Below are 16720 nucleotides of genomic sequence, written 5' to 3' on the forward strand. Positions count from 1 at the left end.
TTTCACTTTTCACTTTCATGCATTGGAGAAGGAAATGGCAACCCACTCCAGTGTTCTTGCCTGGAGAATCCCAGGGACAGGGGAGCCTGGTGGGCTGCCGTCTCGGGTCACACAGAGTCGGACACGACTGAAGCGACTTAGCAGCACCACCACCACCATTCTCATTTATGTATATAAATGCAAAGAATTTTAAGTCGCATCATCAGCAACAGAATACAAAAGCACATTAAAAAAATACTTTATGCAATTCACCAGTTGGTATGTATCCAAATGGGCTGAAAACTTATATCCACACAAAAATCTGCACATAAATGTTTACAGCATCTTTATTCATAATTGCCAAAACATGGAGGCAACTAAGTGTCCTCAGTAGGTGAATGGATACATAAACTGTGATACATCCAGACAATGGAATATTATTCAGTGCTAAAAAAGAAACTAATAAGAAAAGACACAGAGAAATCTTAAATGTTTATTATTAAGTGAAAGAAGTTAATCTGAAAAGGTTACATACTGTACGACTCCAACTACATGACCTTTTGGAAAAGGCGAAATTATGGAGAAAATAAAAGGATCAGTGGTTTCCAAGGATTGGAGGAGACAGGGGTAAATCGGTGATGTATAAAATTTTAGGGCAGTGAAACTATTGTGTATGATACTATAATAGTGGGTAGATATGATTACACATTTATCCAAACCCATAGAATGTACAAAGCCAAGGATGAACCCTCAGGTTAACTATGGACTTTGAGCAATAATATGTCAGTGTAGGTCCATTTGATTGTAACAGATGTTCCACTCAGGTGGAGGATGCTGAGAGTGGGGGAGGCTTTGTGTCTGTGGGGCAGGGAGTATATGGGAAATCTCTATTCCTTCCTTTCAATATTGTGTGAACCTAAAACTGCTATAAAAAATAAAGTCTGTTAAAAAAATTCTTTTAAACCCAAACTTTATGACCAAGATGGGTTTATTCTAGGAATATAAGGATTGTTCAATATTAAGAAAGCCATTAATATAATTTATCATATTAATAGATACAAGGAGGAAAATGCTAAGATTATTTCCACATTTGCTAAAAAGGCTTTTTATACAATTCCACATTTTTTCTTCTGTTTTAAAAAAAGAACACAATAAAATAGAAATTGGTGGATACTCCCTAACATAATAAAATAACAAAATATATCACAGCATTTTACTGGGTAAACATCAGAGGCATTCCTACTAAAGGTCAAGAACAAAACAAAGATGCTCACTGTCTCCACTGTAACTTACTGCTTTAATGGAGATTAGCCAGCGCAATAAGACAATTCAATTAAAGGCATAAAATCTGGAAATAAAGAAGTGAAATTACACTTGCCAATGTTTTTAGAATAAACATATTAAATCCAAGGAATTTAACACAAATGTTAAAGAATTCAGTAATGGTTGCTAAATTTTAAGTTAACATACAAAAAATATTACCCTTCAGACATATCAAAGAGTAAGATAGAAGACTTAATGTAAAATAAACCTTCTTTACAAAAGCAACAAAATTTAAAATACTAAACAGTAAACAACCAGAAATATGCAAACTTATATGAGAAAAATCTTTAAAATACTCTTGAAATCACAATACTAATCTTGAACAAATGAAAAGGATCCTGTGTTCTTGGATAAGGCAAATAAAATTAAGATGCTAATTTTCCTTAAAATTAATACATAAATATAAGTCAGTTTCATAATGGTACTAACATGATTTTTTTCTGGAGTTAAGTTGATAAGCAAAGTCAAAAGACAAATGACAGACTGGGAGGATATTACTACTCACATGAAATTAAAGGGCTATTTGCCCTAACATATACAAGTAAAATTATCAAAATCCAATATAAACATGGCCAAGAGACATGAATAGACAATTCACAGAAAAAGATACATAAATGGATCTCAAACACACAAGACAATGTTCAACTTTATAAAAGAAATCTGAATTAAAACTCTTCTGTAATATCATTTAGAATCTATTAGTTTGGCAAAAGTTCAGAAGTTTGATAATGCACTCTCTTCTGTGCACGAATGTTTTTATGTGCTGTTGCTGACAGTACAAAATGGGTCAACCTCATATGGAGAAAAATATGGCAATATCTAGCAAAGCGACATACAATCCCTCTAAGAATTTACCCTGAGGAGTTACCTCCACAAAGACAAAACAACATATGAACAAGCTTTTCCACAAATAGCACTGTTTGTTCCCCTGCCAGACGGTTTCTCTTAGGTTTTGTCAGTGAGAGACAGAGATAGGAAGGCAGAAGAAGGGAGAAGGGGCTTGCCTCCTGCTTCCAGTCGCAGTCAGAACGCCTGAGCAGCACAAGAACAGCTGTATCTCCAGCCTCCCGCTTCTGTTGCTGCTCACAGCTTCAAAGGCTTGGCACCTTCCTCCCAGAAGTCCCAACACCAGTCTTAGCCCGGTCCCTCTAGACGTCTGAGCAGGAGCAGTGCTCAGCATCCAAGGACCAGCTCCATGGCGCCCCCTTGAGGTCGCAGCTGTGGCCTCTCTCTGGGGGACTGGGTACAGCCCGTGGGAGACCCTCCTGCAAGTCCCCAGGTTCTATCCATGCTATCTCTTCCATTTTGTTCCTTAATCCTAGCAGCAATGTCTCCTTTTTACAGCTACTACTTAAAGTGAAGGGCTATACCTTGCCATGGCTTCCCAGGTTGGCTCAGTGGTAAAGAATTCGCCTGCCAAGGCAGGAAACGCAAACAAGTTCAGTTCCCAGACGGGGAAGATCCCCTGGAGAAGGGCATGGCAACCCATTTCAGTATTCTTGCCTGGAAAATTCCATAGGCTGAGGAGCCTGGCGGGCACGGTCCATGGGACCGCAAAGAGTGGGTCCGACTGAGCACACAAAGCAGAGCAATGGCATTGAGCACGACTGGCAGAGACACCGTCTAAAACCGGGGCCCCCCAACGACTCCATAAAACGAAACCAGCCTCCAGACTAAAATGTCCACTTTGGGACTTCCCTGGTGGCCCAGTGGTTAAAACTCTGCACTTCCACTGCAGGGGGCGTAGGTTCCATCCCTGATTAGGGAAGGAGCGGGCGTGGTGGACAAGGCCCACTTTAAAGCTGAAAGAGAAAAAAGTCTGCATTCTTTAAGCCCTCCATTTTGAGCTCTCTTTTCTATAGTAAGCTTAGCTTTACCCATACTAAGACACTGGATTAAAGATTTAGATGTGGAAAATAAAAATTATAAAACTTTCCAAAGAAAATAGAAAATATCTTTATAACTTCAGGATATGGAGTGATTTCTTAAAGAAGACATTAAAAAGCACTAACCATAAAGGAAGAGAAAAGCCCACTTTAAAACTAAGAACTGTTCATCAAAAGATACTTTAAAAGGAGTGAAAAGACAAGTTACAGAAAGAAGATATTTTCAGCACATGTCAAAGATCTAGAATTCAGAATATATTTAGAAATTCTACAAAATCAATGAGAAAAAGGGGGCAAAGTAACACACTAGCTGACCTGCAACTTTAGGGAGAGACAATCCAAATAATCAATATGAAAAAAAAAAGTTCCACCTCATTAATAATGAGAAAAAAATTTTAACAAGTCCATAGTCAGGTAATATTTTTAGTCATTGATTGGAAAATTCTTTAAATCAGAAAATACCAAGTGCTGATGAGGGCATAAATCAATAGGAACACTTGCCAGTGCTAGTTGTTAAAATCATTTGTGTGTAAGTTGGTAAAAAATCAAAAGTGTAAGTTGGAAAAATAATTTTGAAGATCAATTTCACATTATCCTGTAAAACAGTAAATTTGCAAACTCTCAGAGGATTTCCACTTCCAGGTATATACTATGTATATCTAGAACATGTAAAAAATGTACATGTGTGTGACAGGTACAAAAATGACTCATATAAACATTTCTAGTAGCATTATTTTTTAAATAAACTTCACTGTGGACTAGAGTAAAATGCACAGATTTTAAGTGCAGTTCAATGTGTTTAAATGAATGTATATATTTGAGCTACCGTTTCCACAATCATAATACAGAACATTTACATAACCCCGGAAAATTCCTCCATATCCCTTGGTAGTCAATCCCTTCCTCCAGGCAACCACTGATCTGACTTCTATCAGCATAGATTACTTTCATCTGTTCTAGAATTCATATAAACGAAATTATACAGCAAACATTCTTTTGTGTTGGCTTCTTTCCCTGAAATAACTGTGTTTGAGATTCATCTGTGTTTTTACATGTATCAGGAGTTCATTCATTTTTATTGCTAATTAATTTTCCATTGCATGAATTCTCACACAATGATGGCCATTGGGTTACTTCACTTGGGGTTATTATAGATCAGTCTACTGTAAGTATTCTGTACAAGTCCTTTTGTGGACATATGTTTCTATTCTTCTTGAGAAAATATCTAGGACTGAAATTGCTAGGACATGGAATAGGTATATACTTATTTTAATTATATTTAAAATTGTGAAATTGTTTTTCAAAGAGATTATACCATTTTATACTTCAACAAGCAATATACAAGATTTCCAATTACTTCCGTTGGTGTCATCAATTTTTTTTAATGTTAATCATTCTAATTGGTGGGAAGAGATGTATCTAAAAGATTTTAATATGATTTCCATGATGATTAGTGATATTGAGCATCCTCATTTACTGATTAGACTTTAACATACATGTGCGTGTAAGTATCTTCTTTTGTGAAGTGTCTGTTCAAATCTTTTGTCCATTTTAAATTGGATTATTTGTCTTTGTATTGTTGTCAGAGTTCTTTATAAAGTCCATTTATCAAACTTATGTGCTATTTTGCAAATATTTTCTTCCCGTCTGTGAGCTGGTCTTTCATTTTCTTATGGAAAGCTGAAGATTTTATTTTTGTTGTTATCTGAAGTTAAATGATGGCTAAGCGGGTAAAGAATCCACCTGCATTGCAGGAGACACAGGTTTGATTCCCTGGGTTGGGAAGATTCCTGGAAAGAGGAAATGGCAACCCACTCTGATAGTCTTCCCTGGAAAATCCCATCAACAGACAGTCCACGAAGAATCAGACATGACTGAGCAACAAAATACAACAAACACAAAGAAATAAATTATCAACAAACAGATACCATTCTTACTTTATAAATAAGGAAAATAATGTCCATGATATGTCACTTGCCAGGGCCTCTCATTAGACTAAGTCTGGAAATGTAGGTTATCTGCTGCTGCTGCAGCTGCTAAGTCGCTTCAGTCGTGTCTGACTCTGTGCGACCCCATAGACGGCAGCCCACCGGGCTCCACCATCCCTGGGATTCTCCAGGCAAGAACACTGCAGTACGTTGCCATTTCTAGTAACTCTCTATTTTAAAAGTTGTGAGGAACTTCCAAATTTTTTTCCAAAGTTCAGTTCAGTCACTCAGTCGTGTCCGACTCTTTGCGACCCCATGAATTGCAGCACACCAGGCTTCCCTGTCCATCACCAACTCCCGGAGTTCACTCAAACTCACCTTATGGAGTCGGCGATGCCATCCAGCCATCTCATCCTCTGTCACCCCTTCTCCTCCTGCCCCCAATCCCTCCCAGCATCAGAGTCTTTTCCAATGAGTCAACTCTTTGCGTGAGATGGCCAAAGTATTGGAGTTCCAGCTTTAGCATCAGTCCTTCCAAAGAACACCCAGGACTGATCTCCTTTAGAATGGACTTGTTGGATCTCCTTGCAGTCCAAAGGACTCTCAAGAGTCTTCTCCAACACCACAGTTCAAAGGCATCAATTCTTCGGTGCTCAGCTTTCTTCACAGTCCAACTCTCACATCCCTACATGACCACTGGAAAAACCACAGCCTTGACTAGACAGACCTTTGTTGGCAAAGTAATGTCTCTGCTTTTGAATATGCTATCTAGGTTAGTCATAACTTTGCTTCCAAGGAGTAAGCATCTTTTAATTTCATGGCTGCAATCACCATCTGCAGTGATTTTGGAGCCCCCAAAAATAGTTTGACACTGTTTCCACTGTTTCCCCATTTGTTTCCCATGAAGTGGTGGGACCAGATGCCATGATTTTCGTTTTCTGAATGTTGAGCTTTAAGCCAAATTTTTCACTGTCCTCTTTCACTTTCATCAAGAGGCTCTTTAGTTCCTCTTCACTTTCTGCCATAAGGGTGGTGTCATCTGCATATCTGAGGTTATTGATATTTCTCCCGGCAATCTTGATTCCAGCTTGTGCTTCTTCCAGCCCAGCGTTTCTCATGATGTACTCTGCATGTAAGTTAAATAAGCAGGGTGACAATATACAGCCTTGATGTACTCCTTTTCCTATTTGGAACCAGTCTGTTGTTCCATGTCCAGTTCTAACTGTTGCTTCCTGACCTGTATATACATTTCTCAAGAGGCAGGTCAGGTGGTCTGGTATTCCCATCTCTTTCAGAATTTTCCACAGTTTATTGTGATCCACACAGTCAAAGGCTTTGGCATAGTCAATAAAGCAGAAATAGATGTTTTTCTGGAACTCTCTTGCTTTTTCCATGATCTAGCGGATGTTGGCAATTTGATCTCTGGTTCCTCTGCCTTTTCTAAAACCAGGTTGAACATCAGGAAGTTCACAGTTCACATATTGCTGAAGCCTGGCTTGGAGAATTTTGAGCATTACTTTACTAGCATGTGAGATGAGTGCAATTGTGCAGTAGTTTGAGAATTCTTTGGCATTGCCTTTCTTTGGGATTGGAACGAAAACAGACCTTTTCCAGTCCTGTGGCCACTGCTGAGTTTTCCAAATTTGCTGGCATATTGAGTGCAGCACTTTCACAGCATCATCTTTTAGGATTTGAAATAGCTCAACTGGAATTCCATCACCTCCACTAGCTTTGTTCATAGTGATGCTTTCTAAGGCCACCTTGACTTCACATTCCAGGATGTCTGGCTCTAGGTGAGTGATCACACCATTGTGATTATCTTGGTCGTGAAGATCTTTTTCGTACAGTTCTTCTGTGTATTCTTGCCACCTCTTCTTAATATCTTCTGCTTCTGTTAGGTCCATACCATTTCTGTCCTTTATTGAGCCCATCTTTGCATGAAATGTTCCCTTGGTATCTCTAATTTTCTTGAAGAGATCTCTAGTGTTTCCTATTCTACTGTCTTCCTCTATTTCTTTGCATTGATCACTGAGGAAGCCTTTCTTATCTCTCCTTGCTATTCTTTGGAACTCTGCATTCAGATGCTTATATCTGTCCTTTTCTTCTTTGCTTTTGGCTTCTCTTCTTTTCACAAGCTATTTGTAAGGCCTCCTCAGAGAGCCATTTTTCTTGTTTGCATTTCTTTTCCATGGGGATGGTCTTGATCCCTGTCTCCTGTACAGTGTCAAGAACCTCCATCCATAGTTCATCAGGCACTCTGTCTATCAGAGCTAATCCCTTGAATCTATTTCTCACTTCCACTGTATAATCATAAGGAATTTGATTTAGGTCATACCTGAATGGTCTAGTGATTTTCTCTACATTCTTCAATTTAAGTCTGAATTTGGCAATAAGGAGTTCATGATCTGAGCCACAGTCAGCTCCCGGTCTTGTTTTTGCTGACTGTATAGAGCTTCTTCATCTTTGGCTGCAAAGAATATAATCAATCTGATTTTGGTGTTGACCATCTGGTGATGTCCCTGTGTAGAGTCTTCTCTTGTATTGTTCGAAGAGGGTGTTTGCTATGACCAGTGCGTTCTCTTGGCAAAACTCTATTAGCCTTTGCCCTGCTTCATTCCATATTTCAAGGCCAAATTTGCCTGTTACCCCGGGTGTTTCTTGACTTCCTACTTTTGCATTCCAGTCCCCTATAATGAAAGGACATCTTTTTTTGGGTGTTAGTTCTAAAAGGTCTTGTAGGTCTTCATAGAACCATTCAACTTCAGCTTCTTCAGCGTTACTGGTTGGGGCATAGACTTGGATTACTGTGATATTGAATGGTTTGCTTTGGAAATGAACAGAGATCATTCTGTCGTTTTTGAGATTGCATCCAAGTACTGCATTTCGGACTCTTTTGTTGACCATGATGGTCAAACTCTTTTCCAAAGGAGCTGCACTATTTTGCACTTCTGCAGCAATGTATAAGGGTTCTAATTTCTCCATATTCTCAACAACACTAATTACTATCTATCTTTTTAACTGTAACTATTGTAGTGTGTGAAATAGTTAAACTCCTATTTTACTGTGCAGTTGGGTTTTTTTTTTTTTTTGGTAATTGAAAAATGCTTTATTTTAGAGACGCTACCTTTGGAATTTAAAATAAGCAGTATATTCACTAAAGAAATTGCAATACAGATAGTTTAAAAAATTTGTAATGTTTTCATTAAAATTTTTAAAATTTATTTTTAATTGAAGGATAATTGTTTTACAGTACTGTGTTGGCTTTTGCCACACAGCAAAATGAAAAAATATTTTAATAATTCTAAAAATAATTCTGGAAGGCATGGGGAAGGATGGAAGACCTGAATTATTATTGCAGTCTCTGATTAGTGGTTTTTCTTCCAGTTCAGTCAGGTAAGTTAAGATTTATTAGAATATATGTATATATATGTATATACATATATCTGAATCACCCTACCGTACACCCCAAACCAACACACCATTGTAAATCAACCATACTTCAATTTAAAATTTTTTTAATTAAAAAACAAAACAAAAGATTTATCAGAGAAATTGTGTTTTAGGAAATCAAGGTGATAAAAATAACATTCAGCATGAGATCATATCATTCAAGAAAGACTGACAAACTGCTTCTAAAAGTCAAGATATGATCAAATTATATTCATAAGATCCTACTCAGTAACAGAAACACTCAGTAGAATCATCACAGTAATAATTCTTACTATTTATTCAACACCTATCATTTGCCAGGCACTGTGCTAAGTGTTTTACAATTATGATTTCTAATGCTAAGAACTATGCTTAGGAAGACGGTTAAACTATTTTTTTTGAAGAAATTAAGCTTATTAAAGTTTAATGCCCCATCTAAGGTCATACATCTAGTAGATGTGAGAACTGTTGCTTGAAAACAAGTTTTTCTTCCACACCACGCAGCACCTACCATATAGAAAATCATCAGAATAAACTGCTCGTATATTTTATCCAAATTTCATTTGTAAAATTCCAGACATGCCCTAGTATTCTGATATGGCAATATCTATCTTTCATTGTGTTAATAAATAAGAAAATCCATTATGTTCTTATCATTTGTAAAATAGTATTATCACAGATAACAAAATAAGCTCATCTTGTCCTCAGTTCCGACAATTTAGAACTTGTTACTCAATACAAAAAACTCTCTGATTCAAATATAAAACACAGTATTCTATTTCACAATCACAAAGATCCAAGACTCCATTTTTGAGCCATTTCTGCATGAGAATCCAGCTTGCATTTGTCCGTAATCGAGAGAACATTAAATCAAGAAGTCCCTGAACAGGTCACAGTGTTGACAAAATCCAACATGATGCTGGAGTATACAGACACAGGAATCAAAGCTAGGCCCATCTATACAGCCCCAGGTCCTCCCCATGGTTTAAAGTCAATGTCTCTTCGTGCCAAACGTACTCCCCAATGTCTGCTTGATGAAATACCACCATAATCATGGTGTCTACTCTCCTGCAGTCTTGTGTAGACTTTGCTGCTACCCCAAAAGCCAAAGGGACGTCTGCCATGGAGTTCCCCATGACTCCCTAGTACTGAGAAGTATTTCCAGTAATTCAACCAAGTCCAGATTTCAGCTCATGGTTCCCAGACAGGAAGGCTTGCTCTGCTTCAGGGACACTTTAGTCTTGGCACAGTGCTAAGTTGATCAGTCGTGTCCAACTGTTTGTGACCCTATGGACTATGGACAGTAGCCTGCCAGGGTCCTTCGCACATGTCCTTTCTCCAGGCAAGCTACTGGAGTGGGTTGCCATGCCCTCCTCCAGGGGATCTTCCTCATCCAGGAATTGAACCCACATCTATGTCTCCTGCATTGGTAGGTAAGTTCTTTACCACTAGCGCCACCTGGGAAGCCCCATTCTTGGCATAGGGTGCAAGGTAATCCAGAACTGTAATGTCCAACTGAAACTGGTGGGTCTTAGGGAATTTTTCAAAGTACCTCCCAAGCAAAACCAGCTTGTCACCAGAGATACCCACAACCGACTTCAAGATCATCTCATTCACACAGTACACTGTGCAGTCATTGTGCCGCCTGAAACAATGGGTGCCATAGGACCTGTTGACCAGCAGCTGAAGATTCTCTCTGACGAATTTTGCTGTCTTCTCAAACATTACATGGGTCTCCTCTTCAGTCAGAGGCCAAATTTTCCTACTGGGTTGGAACCCAGAATCTTTGGGCCTCAGCTGTTGAAACGGAAACTTCATTGTGGTTTTAATTTGCATATTAAGCATCTTTATATGCTTTCTTACCATTTGCATGTCTTTTTTGGAGAACTGTCTGTTGAGATACTTAGCTCATTTTAAAAATTAAGGTATTTGTACTTTTATTGTTGAGTTGTATTTTTCGATCATTCTGATACAAGTCCCTAATCTGATACATGATTCGCAAATTTTTTCTCTCTGATTCTGTGTTATCTTTTCTTTTCTTTTTTTTTTTTTTTTGATGATTGCCTTTAAAGCACAGAAGGTTTTAATTTTGATGAAGTCTGATTTACCCTTTTTCCTTTTATTGCTGTGTTTTGGGGATCTCATTAAGAAACCAGCATCTAACCTAAATCCAAGAAGATATCAACCTAGGTTTTTTCCTTCCCAGCAAGTTTATAGTTTTAGCTCTTACATTTAGGTCAATAATCAATTTTGAGTTAATTTTCATGTATAGTGTGATACAGGGATCCAGTTTCATTCTTTTACGTATGAATATCTGAATGTCCCAATACCATTCATTGAAAAAAAACATGTTTTCCCCACCAGATTTTTTTGGCACCCTTGTTGAAAATCAGTTAACTATAAGAGTTAGTCATTCCTTCCCAAACTTCTGAAATTATATCTAATATCATTTCCTCCATCCTTAAGAATTTCTCTTAGCATTTCTTACTGTGGGCATTATTTATAACTGCAAAAAAACTGAAAGGTCTGGAGAAGGAAATGGCAACCTACTCCAGTATTCTTGCCTGGAGAATCCCTTGGACAGAGGAGCCTGGTGGGCTACAGTCCATGGGGTTGCAAGAGTCGGATACGACTGAACGACTGACACACACACACAATTGAGATACTTGATGGTGCAAGGGCACACTTTCTCTACTCTCCCATCTCCTGCAGGAAGCAGGATGGGGCAGGCAGCACCTGGGAGGCAGGGTGACTCCCCCCACCCCCATCCCTTCTGGAAGTCTTGGGGCTTCAGTGCCTGCAACAGCTGGCCTTGGGCAAATAAAAGACTAAGTTGTTTAAAAAAAAAAAAAAAACTGAAAGGTCCCTAAATGTCCATAGATGAAAGAATGGATTAATGAAATGAATTATTTTCTTAGACTATCATCTAGCAGTGAAAAATGAATTTATTGTAACTACATATAAAAATATAGAAAACTCTTAGAATAATAAGAACTCTACAAACAACCTGATTTTAAAATGGGCAGAAGAAATGAACAGACATTTTCCCCAAAAGGAAATGCAAATGGCCAATAGGCATATGAAATATGCTCAACGTTGCTAACCATCACGGAAACGCAAATCAAAACCACAGTGAAACTTCACACCTGTCAGAATGACTATCATCAAAAAGACCACAAATAACAATTGTTGGCAAGGATGTGGAGAAAAGGGAACCCTCAAACACTGCTAATGGAAATGTAAACCAGTGCAGCCACTGTGAAAAATAGTATGGAGGTTTCTCAAAAAACTAAAAGTAGAGCTACTATATGACTCCAAAATTCTATTCTTGGATCACTTCAGTTCAGTTCAGTCACTCAGTCATGTCCAACTCTTTGCAACCCCAAGGAGAGAAGCACACCAGGCTTCCCTGTCCATCACCAACTCTCAGAGCTTGTTCAAACTCATGTCCATCGAGTTGGTGATATCATCCAACTATCTCATCCTCTGTCATCCCCTTCTCCTCCTGCCTTCAATCTTTCCCAGCATCAGGGTCTTTTCAGTGAGTCAGTCCTTCGCATCAGGTGGCCAGAGTATTGGAGAATATTCAGGACTGATTTCTTTTAGGATGGACTGATTGGATCTCCTTGCAGTCCAAGGGGCTCTTAAGAGTCTTCTCCAACACCACAGTTGAAAAGCATCACTTCTTCAGTGATGCTTTCTTTATAGTCCAACTCTCATATTCATACATGACTACGGGAAAAAACCATAGCCTTGACTAGATGGACCTTTGTTGGCAAAGTAATGTCTCTGCTTTTTAATATGCTGTCTAGGTTGATCATAGCTTTTCTTCCAAGGAGCAAGCATTTTTTAATTTCATGGCTGCAGTCACCAGCTGCAGTGATTTTGGAGCCCCCCAAAATAAAGTCTTTCCCTGTTTCCATTGTTTTCCCAACTATTTGCCATGAAGTGATGGGACTGGATGCCATGATTTTTGTTTTTTGAATGCTGAGTTTTAAGTTTTCACTCTCCTCTTTCACTTTCATCAAGAGGCTCTTTAGTTTTTACTTCTGCTATAAGGGTGGTGTCATCTGCATATCTGAGGTTATTGATATTTCTCCTGGCAATCTTGATTCTAGCTTGTGCTTCATCCAGTCCAACATTTCGCATGATGTACTCTGCATATAAGTTAAAAAATCAGGGTGACAATATACAACTTATACTACATATAAGCTGTGTATATACACACACACACCCACACACCCATATACATATATATAATTTGAAAAGATTCATGAACTTCAATGTTCATAGAAGCACAATTTACAACTGTCAAGACTTGAAAGCAACCTAAGTGTCCATCAACAGATGAGTAGATAAGAAGATATGAGATACACACACACACACACACAAATACACACAAAATGACATACTACTCAGTTATAAAAATGAATGAATTTCCATTTGCAGCAACATGGACGGACTTGGAGGATATTATGCCAAGTGAAATAAGCCAGCCAAAGAAAGACAAAAACTATATGATACTACTTATATGTAGAATCTAAAAAATACAACAAACATTAATAAAACAATAACAAATAGAAGCAGACTCACAGATATGGAGAATAAACTAGTGATTGCCAGTGGAGAGAGGGAAAAGGGGAGGGCCAATATAGGGGTAGGAGAGTAAGAGGTACAAACTATTATTAATATGTATAAAATAAACTGCAAAGATATATTGTACAACATAGGAAAAATAGTCAATATTTTATAAGTGGAGAATAACCTTTAAAAAATGTGAATCATGGCCTCTTGCCTCCTGAGATGACTCATGCCCTCTCTGTGAAGTCTGTTTCTCTCAGGGCCACCTTTTGAGATGAAACCCATTCTGTCTATGGAATGTGTTGTTGTTGTTTAGACGCTAAGTCGTGTCCAACTCTTTTGTGACCCCACGGACGATAGCCTGCCAGGCTCCTCTGTCCATGGGGTTTTCCAGGCAAGAGTACTAGAGTGGGTTGCCATTTCCTTCTTCAGGGGATCTTCCTGACCCAGTGATAGAACCTGAGTTTCCTGCTTGGCAAGAGGATTCTTTATGAAAGAGCCACCTGGGAAGCCCTGTGGAACATGTACCTCTCTAAATAACACCACTTCTTACCCATCACTTTGTCTCTCACTGAATTCTTTCCGCAACAAGACCAAAAACCTGAGCATCTGTTAAGTCTTGACACTAGGAATTAAGGCACCCCACCCAGGTGGAGGAGGGAATGATGATGTAGACCCTCCAGACTTCAACCAACTAAAGCTTGGACTTTGTTGACCTTTGCCCCAATTCTAAGCTGAATTCTCCTCTGCTCAACACCCCTCATGAATTTGCACATACCCTTAGTTTAAGACTCCCCCAGTTTTGCAGTTCTGGGAGACATTTTGAGAAATGATCCCTGCTGTTCTCTTTACTTGTTGCAAGTAATAAATCCTTCCTTCAACCCATACCCCCCCTAAAAAATTGTGAATCACTATATTGTACACCTGTATCATATAATACTGTACATCAACTATATCTCAATAAGAAAAAAAAGGAAAAAGAATTATGACTTTTATTTAGTGTAAGATGACAATTCATTGTAGTGCTTTGAGCAGAGGAATAATATTATATGACTCACATTGTAACTGGATTTTTCTGGGTTCTTTGTTGAGGTAGAATGTGGAGGGTGGAAACTAAGAACAGAAGCTGGCAGATCCACTGCAAGGCTACTGCAATAATTTATGTCTTGGACCATGAGTGTGGTATGATGATGTCTTGGACTAAGATTGTGGTAGTGGGAGTGACAAGAAGTGGTAGAACTCTGGATATATTATAAAGGTACAAGCAACAAAATTTGAGGGGTATTGGTGAAGGATAGGAATCAAGCAGGTATTAGGATGAAAGGAAAATGAGCTAACTTTAAAATATTTTTTAAAATAATGACACAGTTGGTGTGATGATACTGCAAAAATGGTAAGGCATAGAAAGTGAAAGGAATCAGTAACACTGATGTTTTTAGTCTGAACAAATGGAAGAATAAAATCTTACATTATTGTCTGAACTTTTATGTTTCAAATTTTTATAATATGCAAATGTTGAGAATAAATAACTTTTAATAAAAATATTATAAATATGAATTAAAATAGTAATTAGAATATTTAGAGATTTTGAAAATGAGAATAATAAGAAATGAGATGCTAGAAAACACTGATAGGAATATCTCAGTAGGAGTATCTCAAAGTTAAACATGTACTTTAAAACTTTTCTATAAAATTTTGTATTACAATTATTATGTATGCATGATCATGGTATTTTTGTCTATTAAAACTTCTTTATTGATGCATCTTCAGCATATAGAAAGATGGCAGGCATATAATATGCACTCAAGAGTCAGAATAAATGAACAAAGAGCCTTATTTTTTCTCTAGGTCCAATTTTTTCCTTTACCTATTATTTAAATTCTACAAGTTCTGAGTTTGACTTTCACCATTCTATATGATAAGAATTAAGAGACAGTGATCTGTATGTCATTATTAGCAGAGTAAACTTCAGTTATAACTAAACCAATCTAAAGAATTTTAAACAAAAAAAAATCCACAGATGATTATTCTGAAAAGAATGTTTTAATCTGTGAAACTAATCAGCATGTTAAACTAAAATTCAGAAGAGTTCCTTAAATATTCTTCATTATGCACATCTTGGAATGTGTCTATTTACTAGAGATTACAAAAAAATAAGACTACCTTTTGAGATAGAAGATAAAGTAGCTTATGTTCTGTAGGGCAAGATTCTATGTTGGTACACTTATCATTCTTACTAGGTGATAACTAAGCTGACTCCAAGAATGCTGTGGTTATTCAAGTGTGGTTAGCATGCCACTGGGGGTTTACGTGATTATTTTAGTTGATGATACACAGACATGCTATTAAAAAAAATCAACAATTCCATGGATAATAATGTTTAGGACTAGGTTAAAGTAGGCATTACAATGAAAGGAATATGAGTCAACTTCAAATTACTTTAAAAACAACAGCCCAGTTGGTACGATGACACTGTGAAAATTGTGATGATAGTAAATTAAAGACTGAAGTTTTATAAACATTAAGTTAAAGGAACAAGGAAGAGTACAAAGCACATTGTATACCATTAATAAGGAGTTATTAATTTGATGAGGTTTGGAAAGGGAATTGAGAAGCTGGACAGATACAGCTTCTAAATGATCTATGGACAATGGTTCAAGGACAGAGAATAAACAGATGCTATTAAAGAAAAGGTTCTGGCACTTAGCATGGAGTTTATCATAAACAAAGAGAGGTGATACTGCTGTCAATCAGTGGTCAGCTCATCGAGTGTCGGTCTGTTATATGTCTGTCTTCACATATCTTATCTATTTGAGAAAGAAAAGTACATGAAGACTGTGATTATATCTGTGTAGTCTACCTCCTTTCATATTGGTAGAACAAAATATATATGTGGATATTTAAATATTTTAATACTAAAGAAAGAGCATTTTATGACATATGAGTTGATTCAGAGAGAACTTTTTCTTAACAATATGCAAAAAACCATATCATAACTGCATGGTTCAGTGATTTTTCACACACTGAATGAACCCATAAAGCATCATTTTCCCTTTGCTTTTAAACTAGCTGCATTGCCTAAACTTATTTGTTCACTTTTACCTAAATGAAATAAAACACTACTCATTGGGATTTCATGCCAAGTCGTATCTTCAGACTGTCATAATTGTTAGTGCTTTTAATGTTTAAAGTCTACATGTGAACTTTTTACTGTCTCAACATAGGTTAGGAGCAGGGGTGGAATTACCATTAAAGCCTTATCTCTGGAGTGCCATATAGAATTCAATTAAAATTTATTTTAAACAGCTTAAATTCCAACAGCAACAGGCCTTGTTACCTTTATTTTCTCTCCTTTTGTTCAATCAGAAGTTCAAATAGATACAATATGTGCATTATTATTAACCAATGAGATTTTCCTGCTTTGGTGTATTTTAAGTTGCTAAACACTAACTTATTAATAATTATGGTTTTCTTCTGGCCATTTCTTTTCTGTGATAATAAATACTGTAAAACAGAGATGGAGAATATACCAAATCTGACACTCTTCTTGTGGTACTTGTATTTTCGACTTCTTAGCTGCAATCTAAAATAATT

At 37.3% G+C, this 16720-nt stretch overlaps 1 protein-coding gene across 1 annotated transcript; it reads right to left on the bottom strand.

The window, feature by feature from the left end:
* Positions 1-9492: 9492 nt before the first annotated feature.
* LOC102393460 (60S ribosome subunit biogenesis protein NIP7 homolog) lies at positions 9493-10363 on the bottom strand. The gene is made up of 2 exons (XM_006072173.4): positions 10020-10363; positions 9493-9652 (listed from the first exon to the last, which is right to left on the bottom strand). The coding sequence occupies exons 1-2, from the start codon at positions 10361-10363 to the stop codon at positions 9493-9495; spliced, it is 504 nt and encodes a 167-aa protein (XP_006072235.4).
* Between the last annotated feature and the right edge of the window lie 6357 nt (positions 10364-16720).

This window comes from Bubalus bubalis, chromosome 11 (genome assembly GCF_019923935.1).
Source record: "Bubalus bubalis isolate 160015118507 breed Murrah chromosome 11, NDDB_SH_1, whole genome shotgun sequence".
NCBI lineage: Eukaryota > Metazoa > Chordata > Mammalia > Artiodactyla > Bovidae > Bubalus > Bubalus bubalis.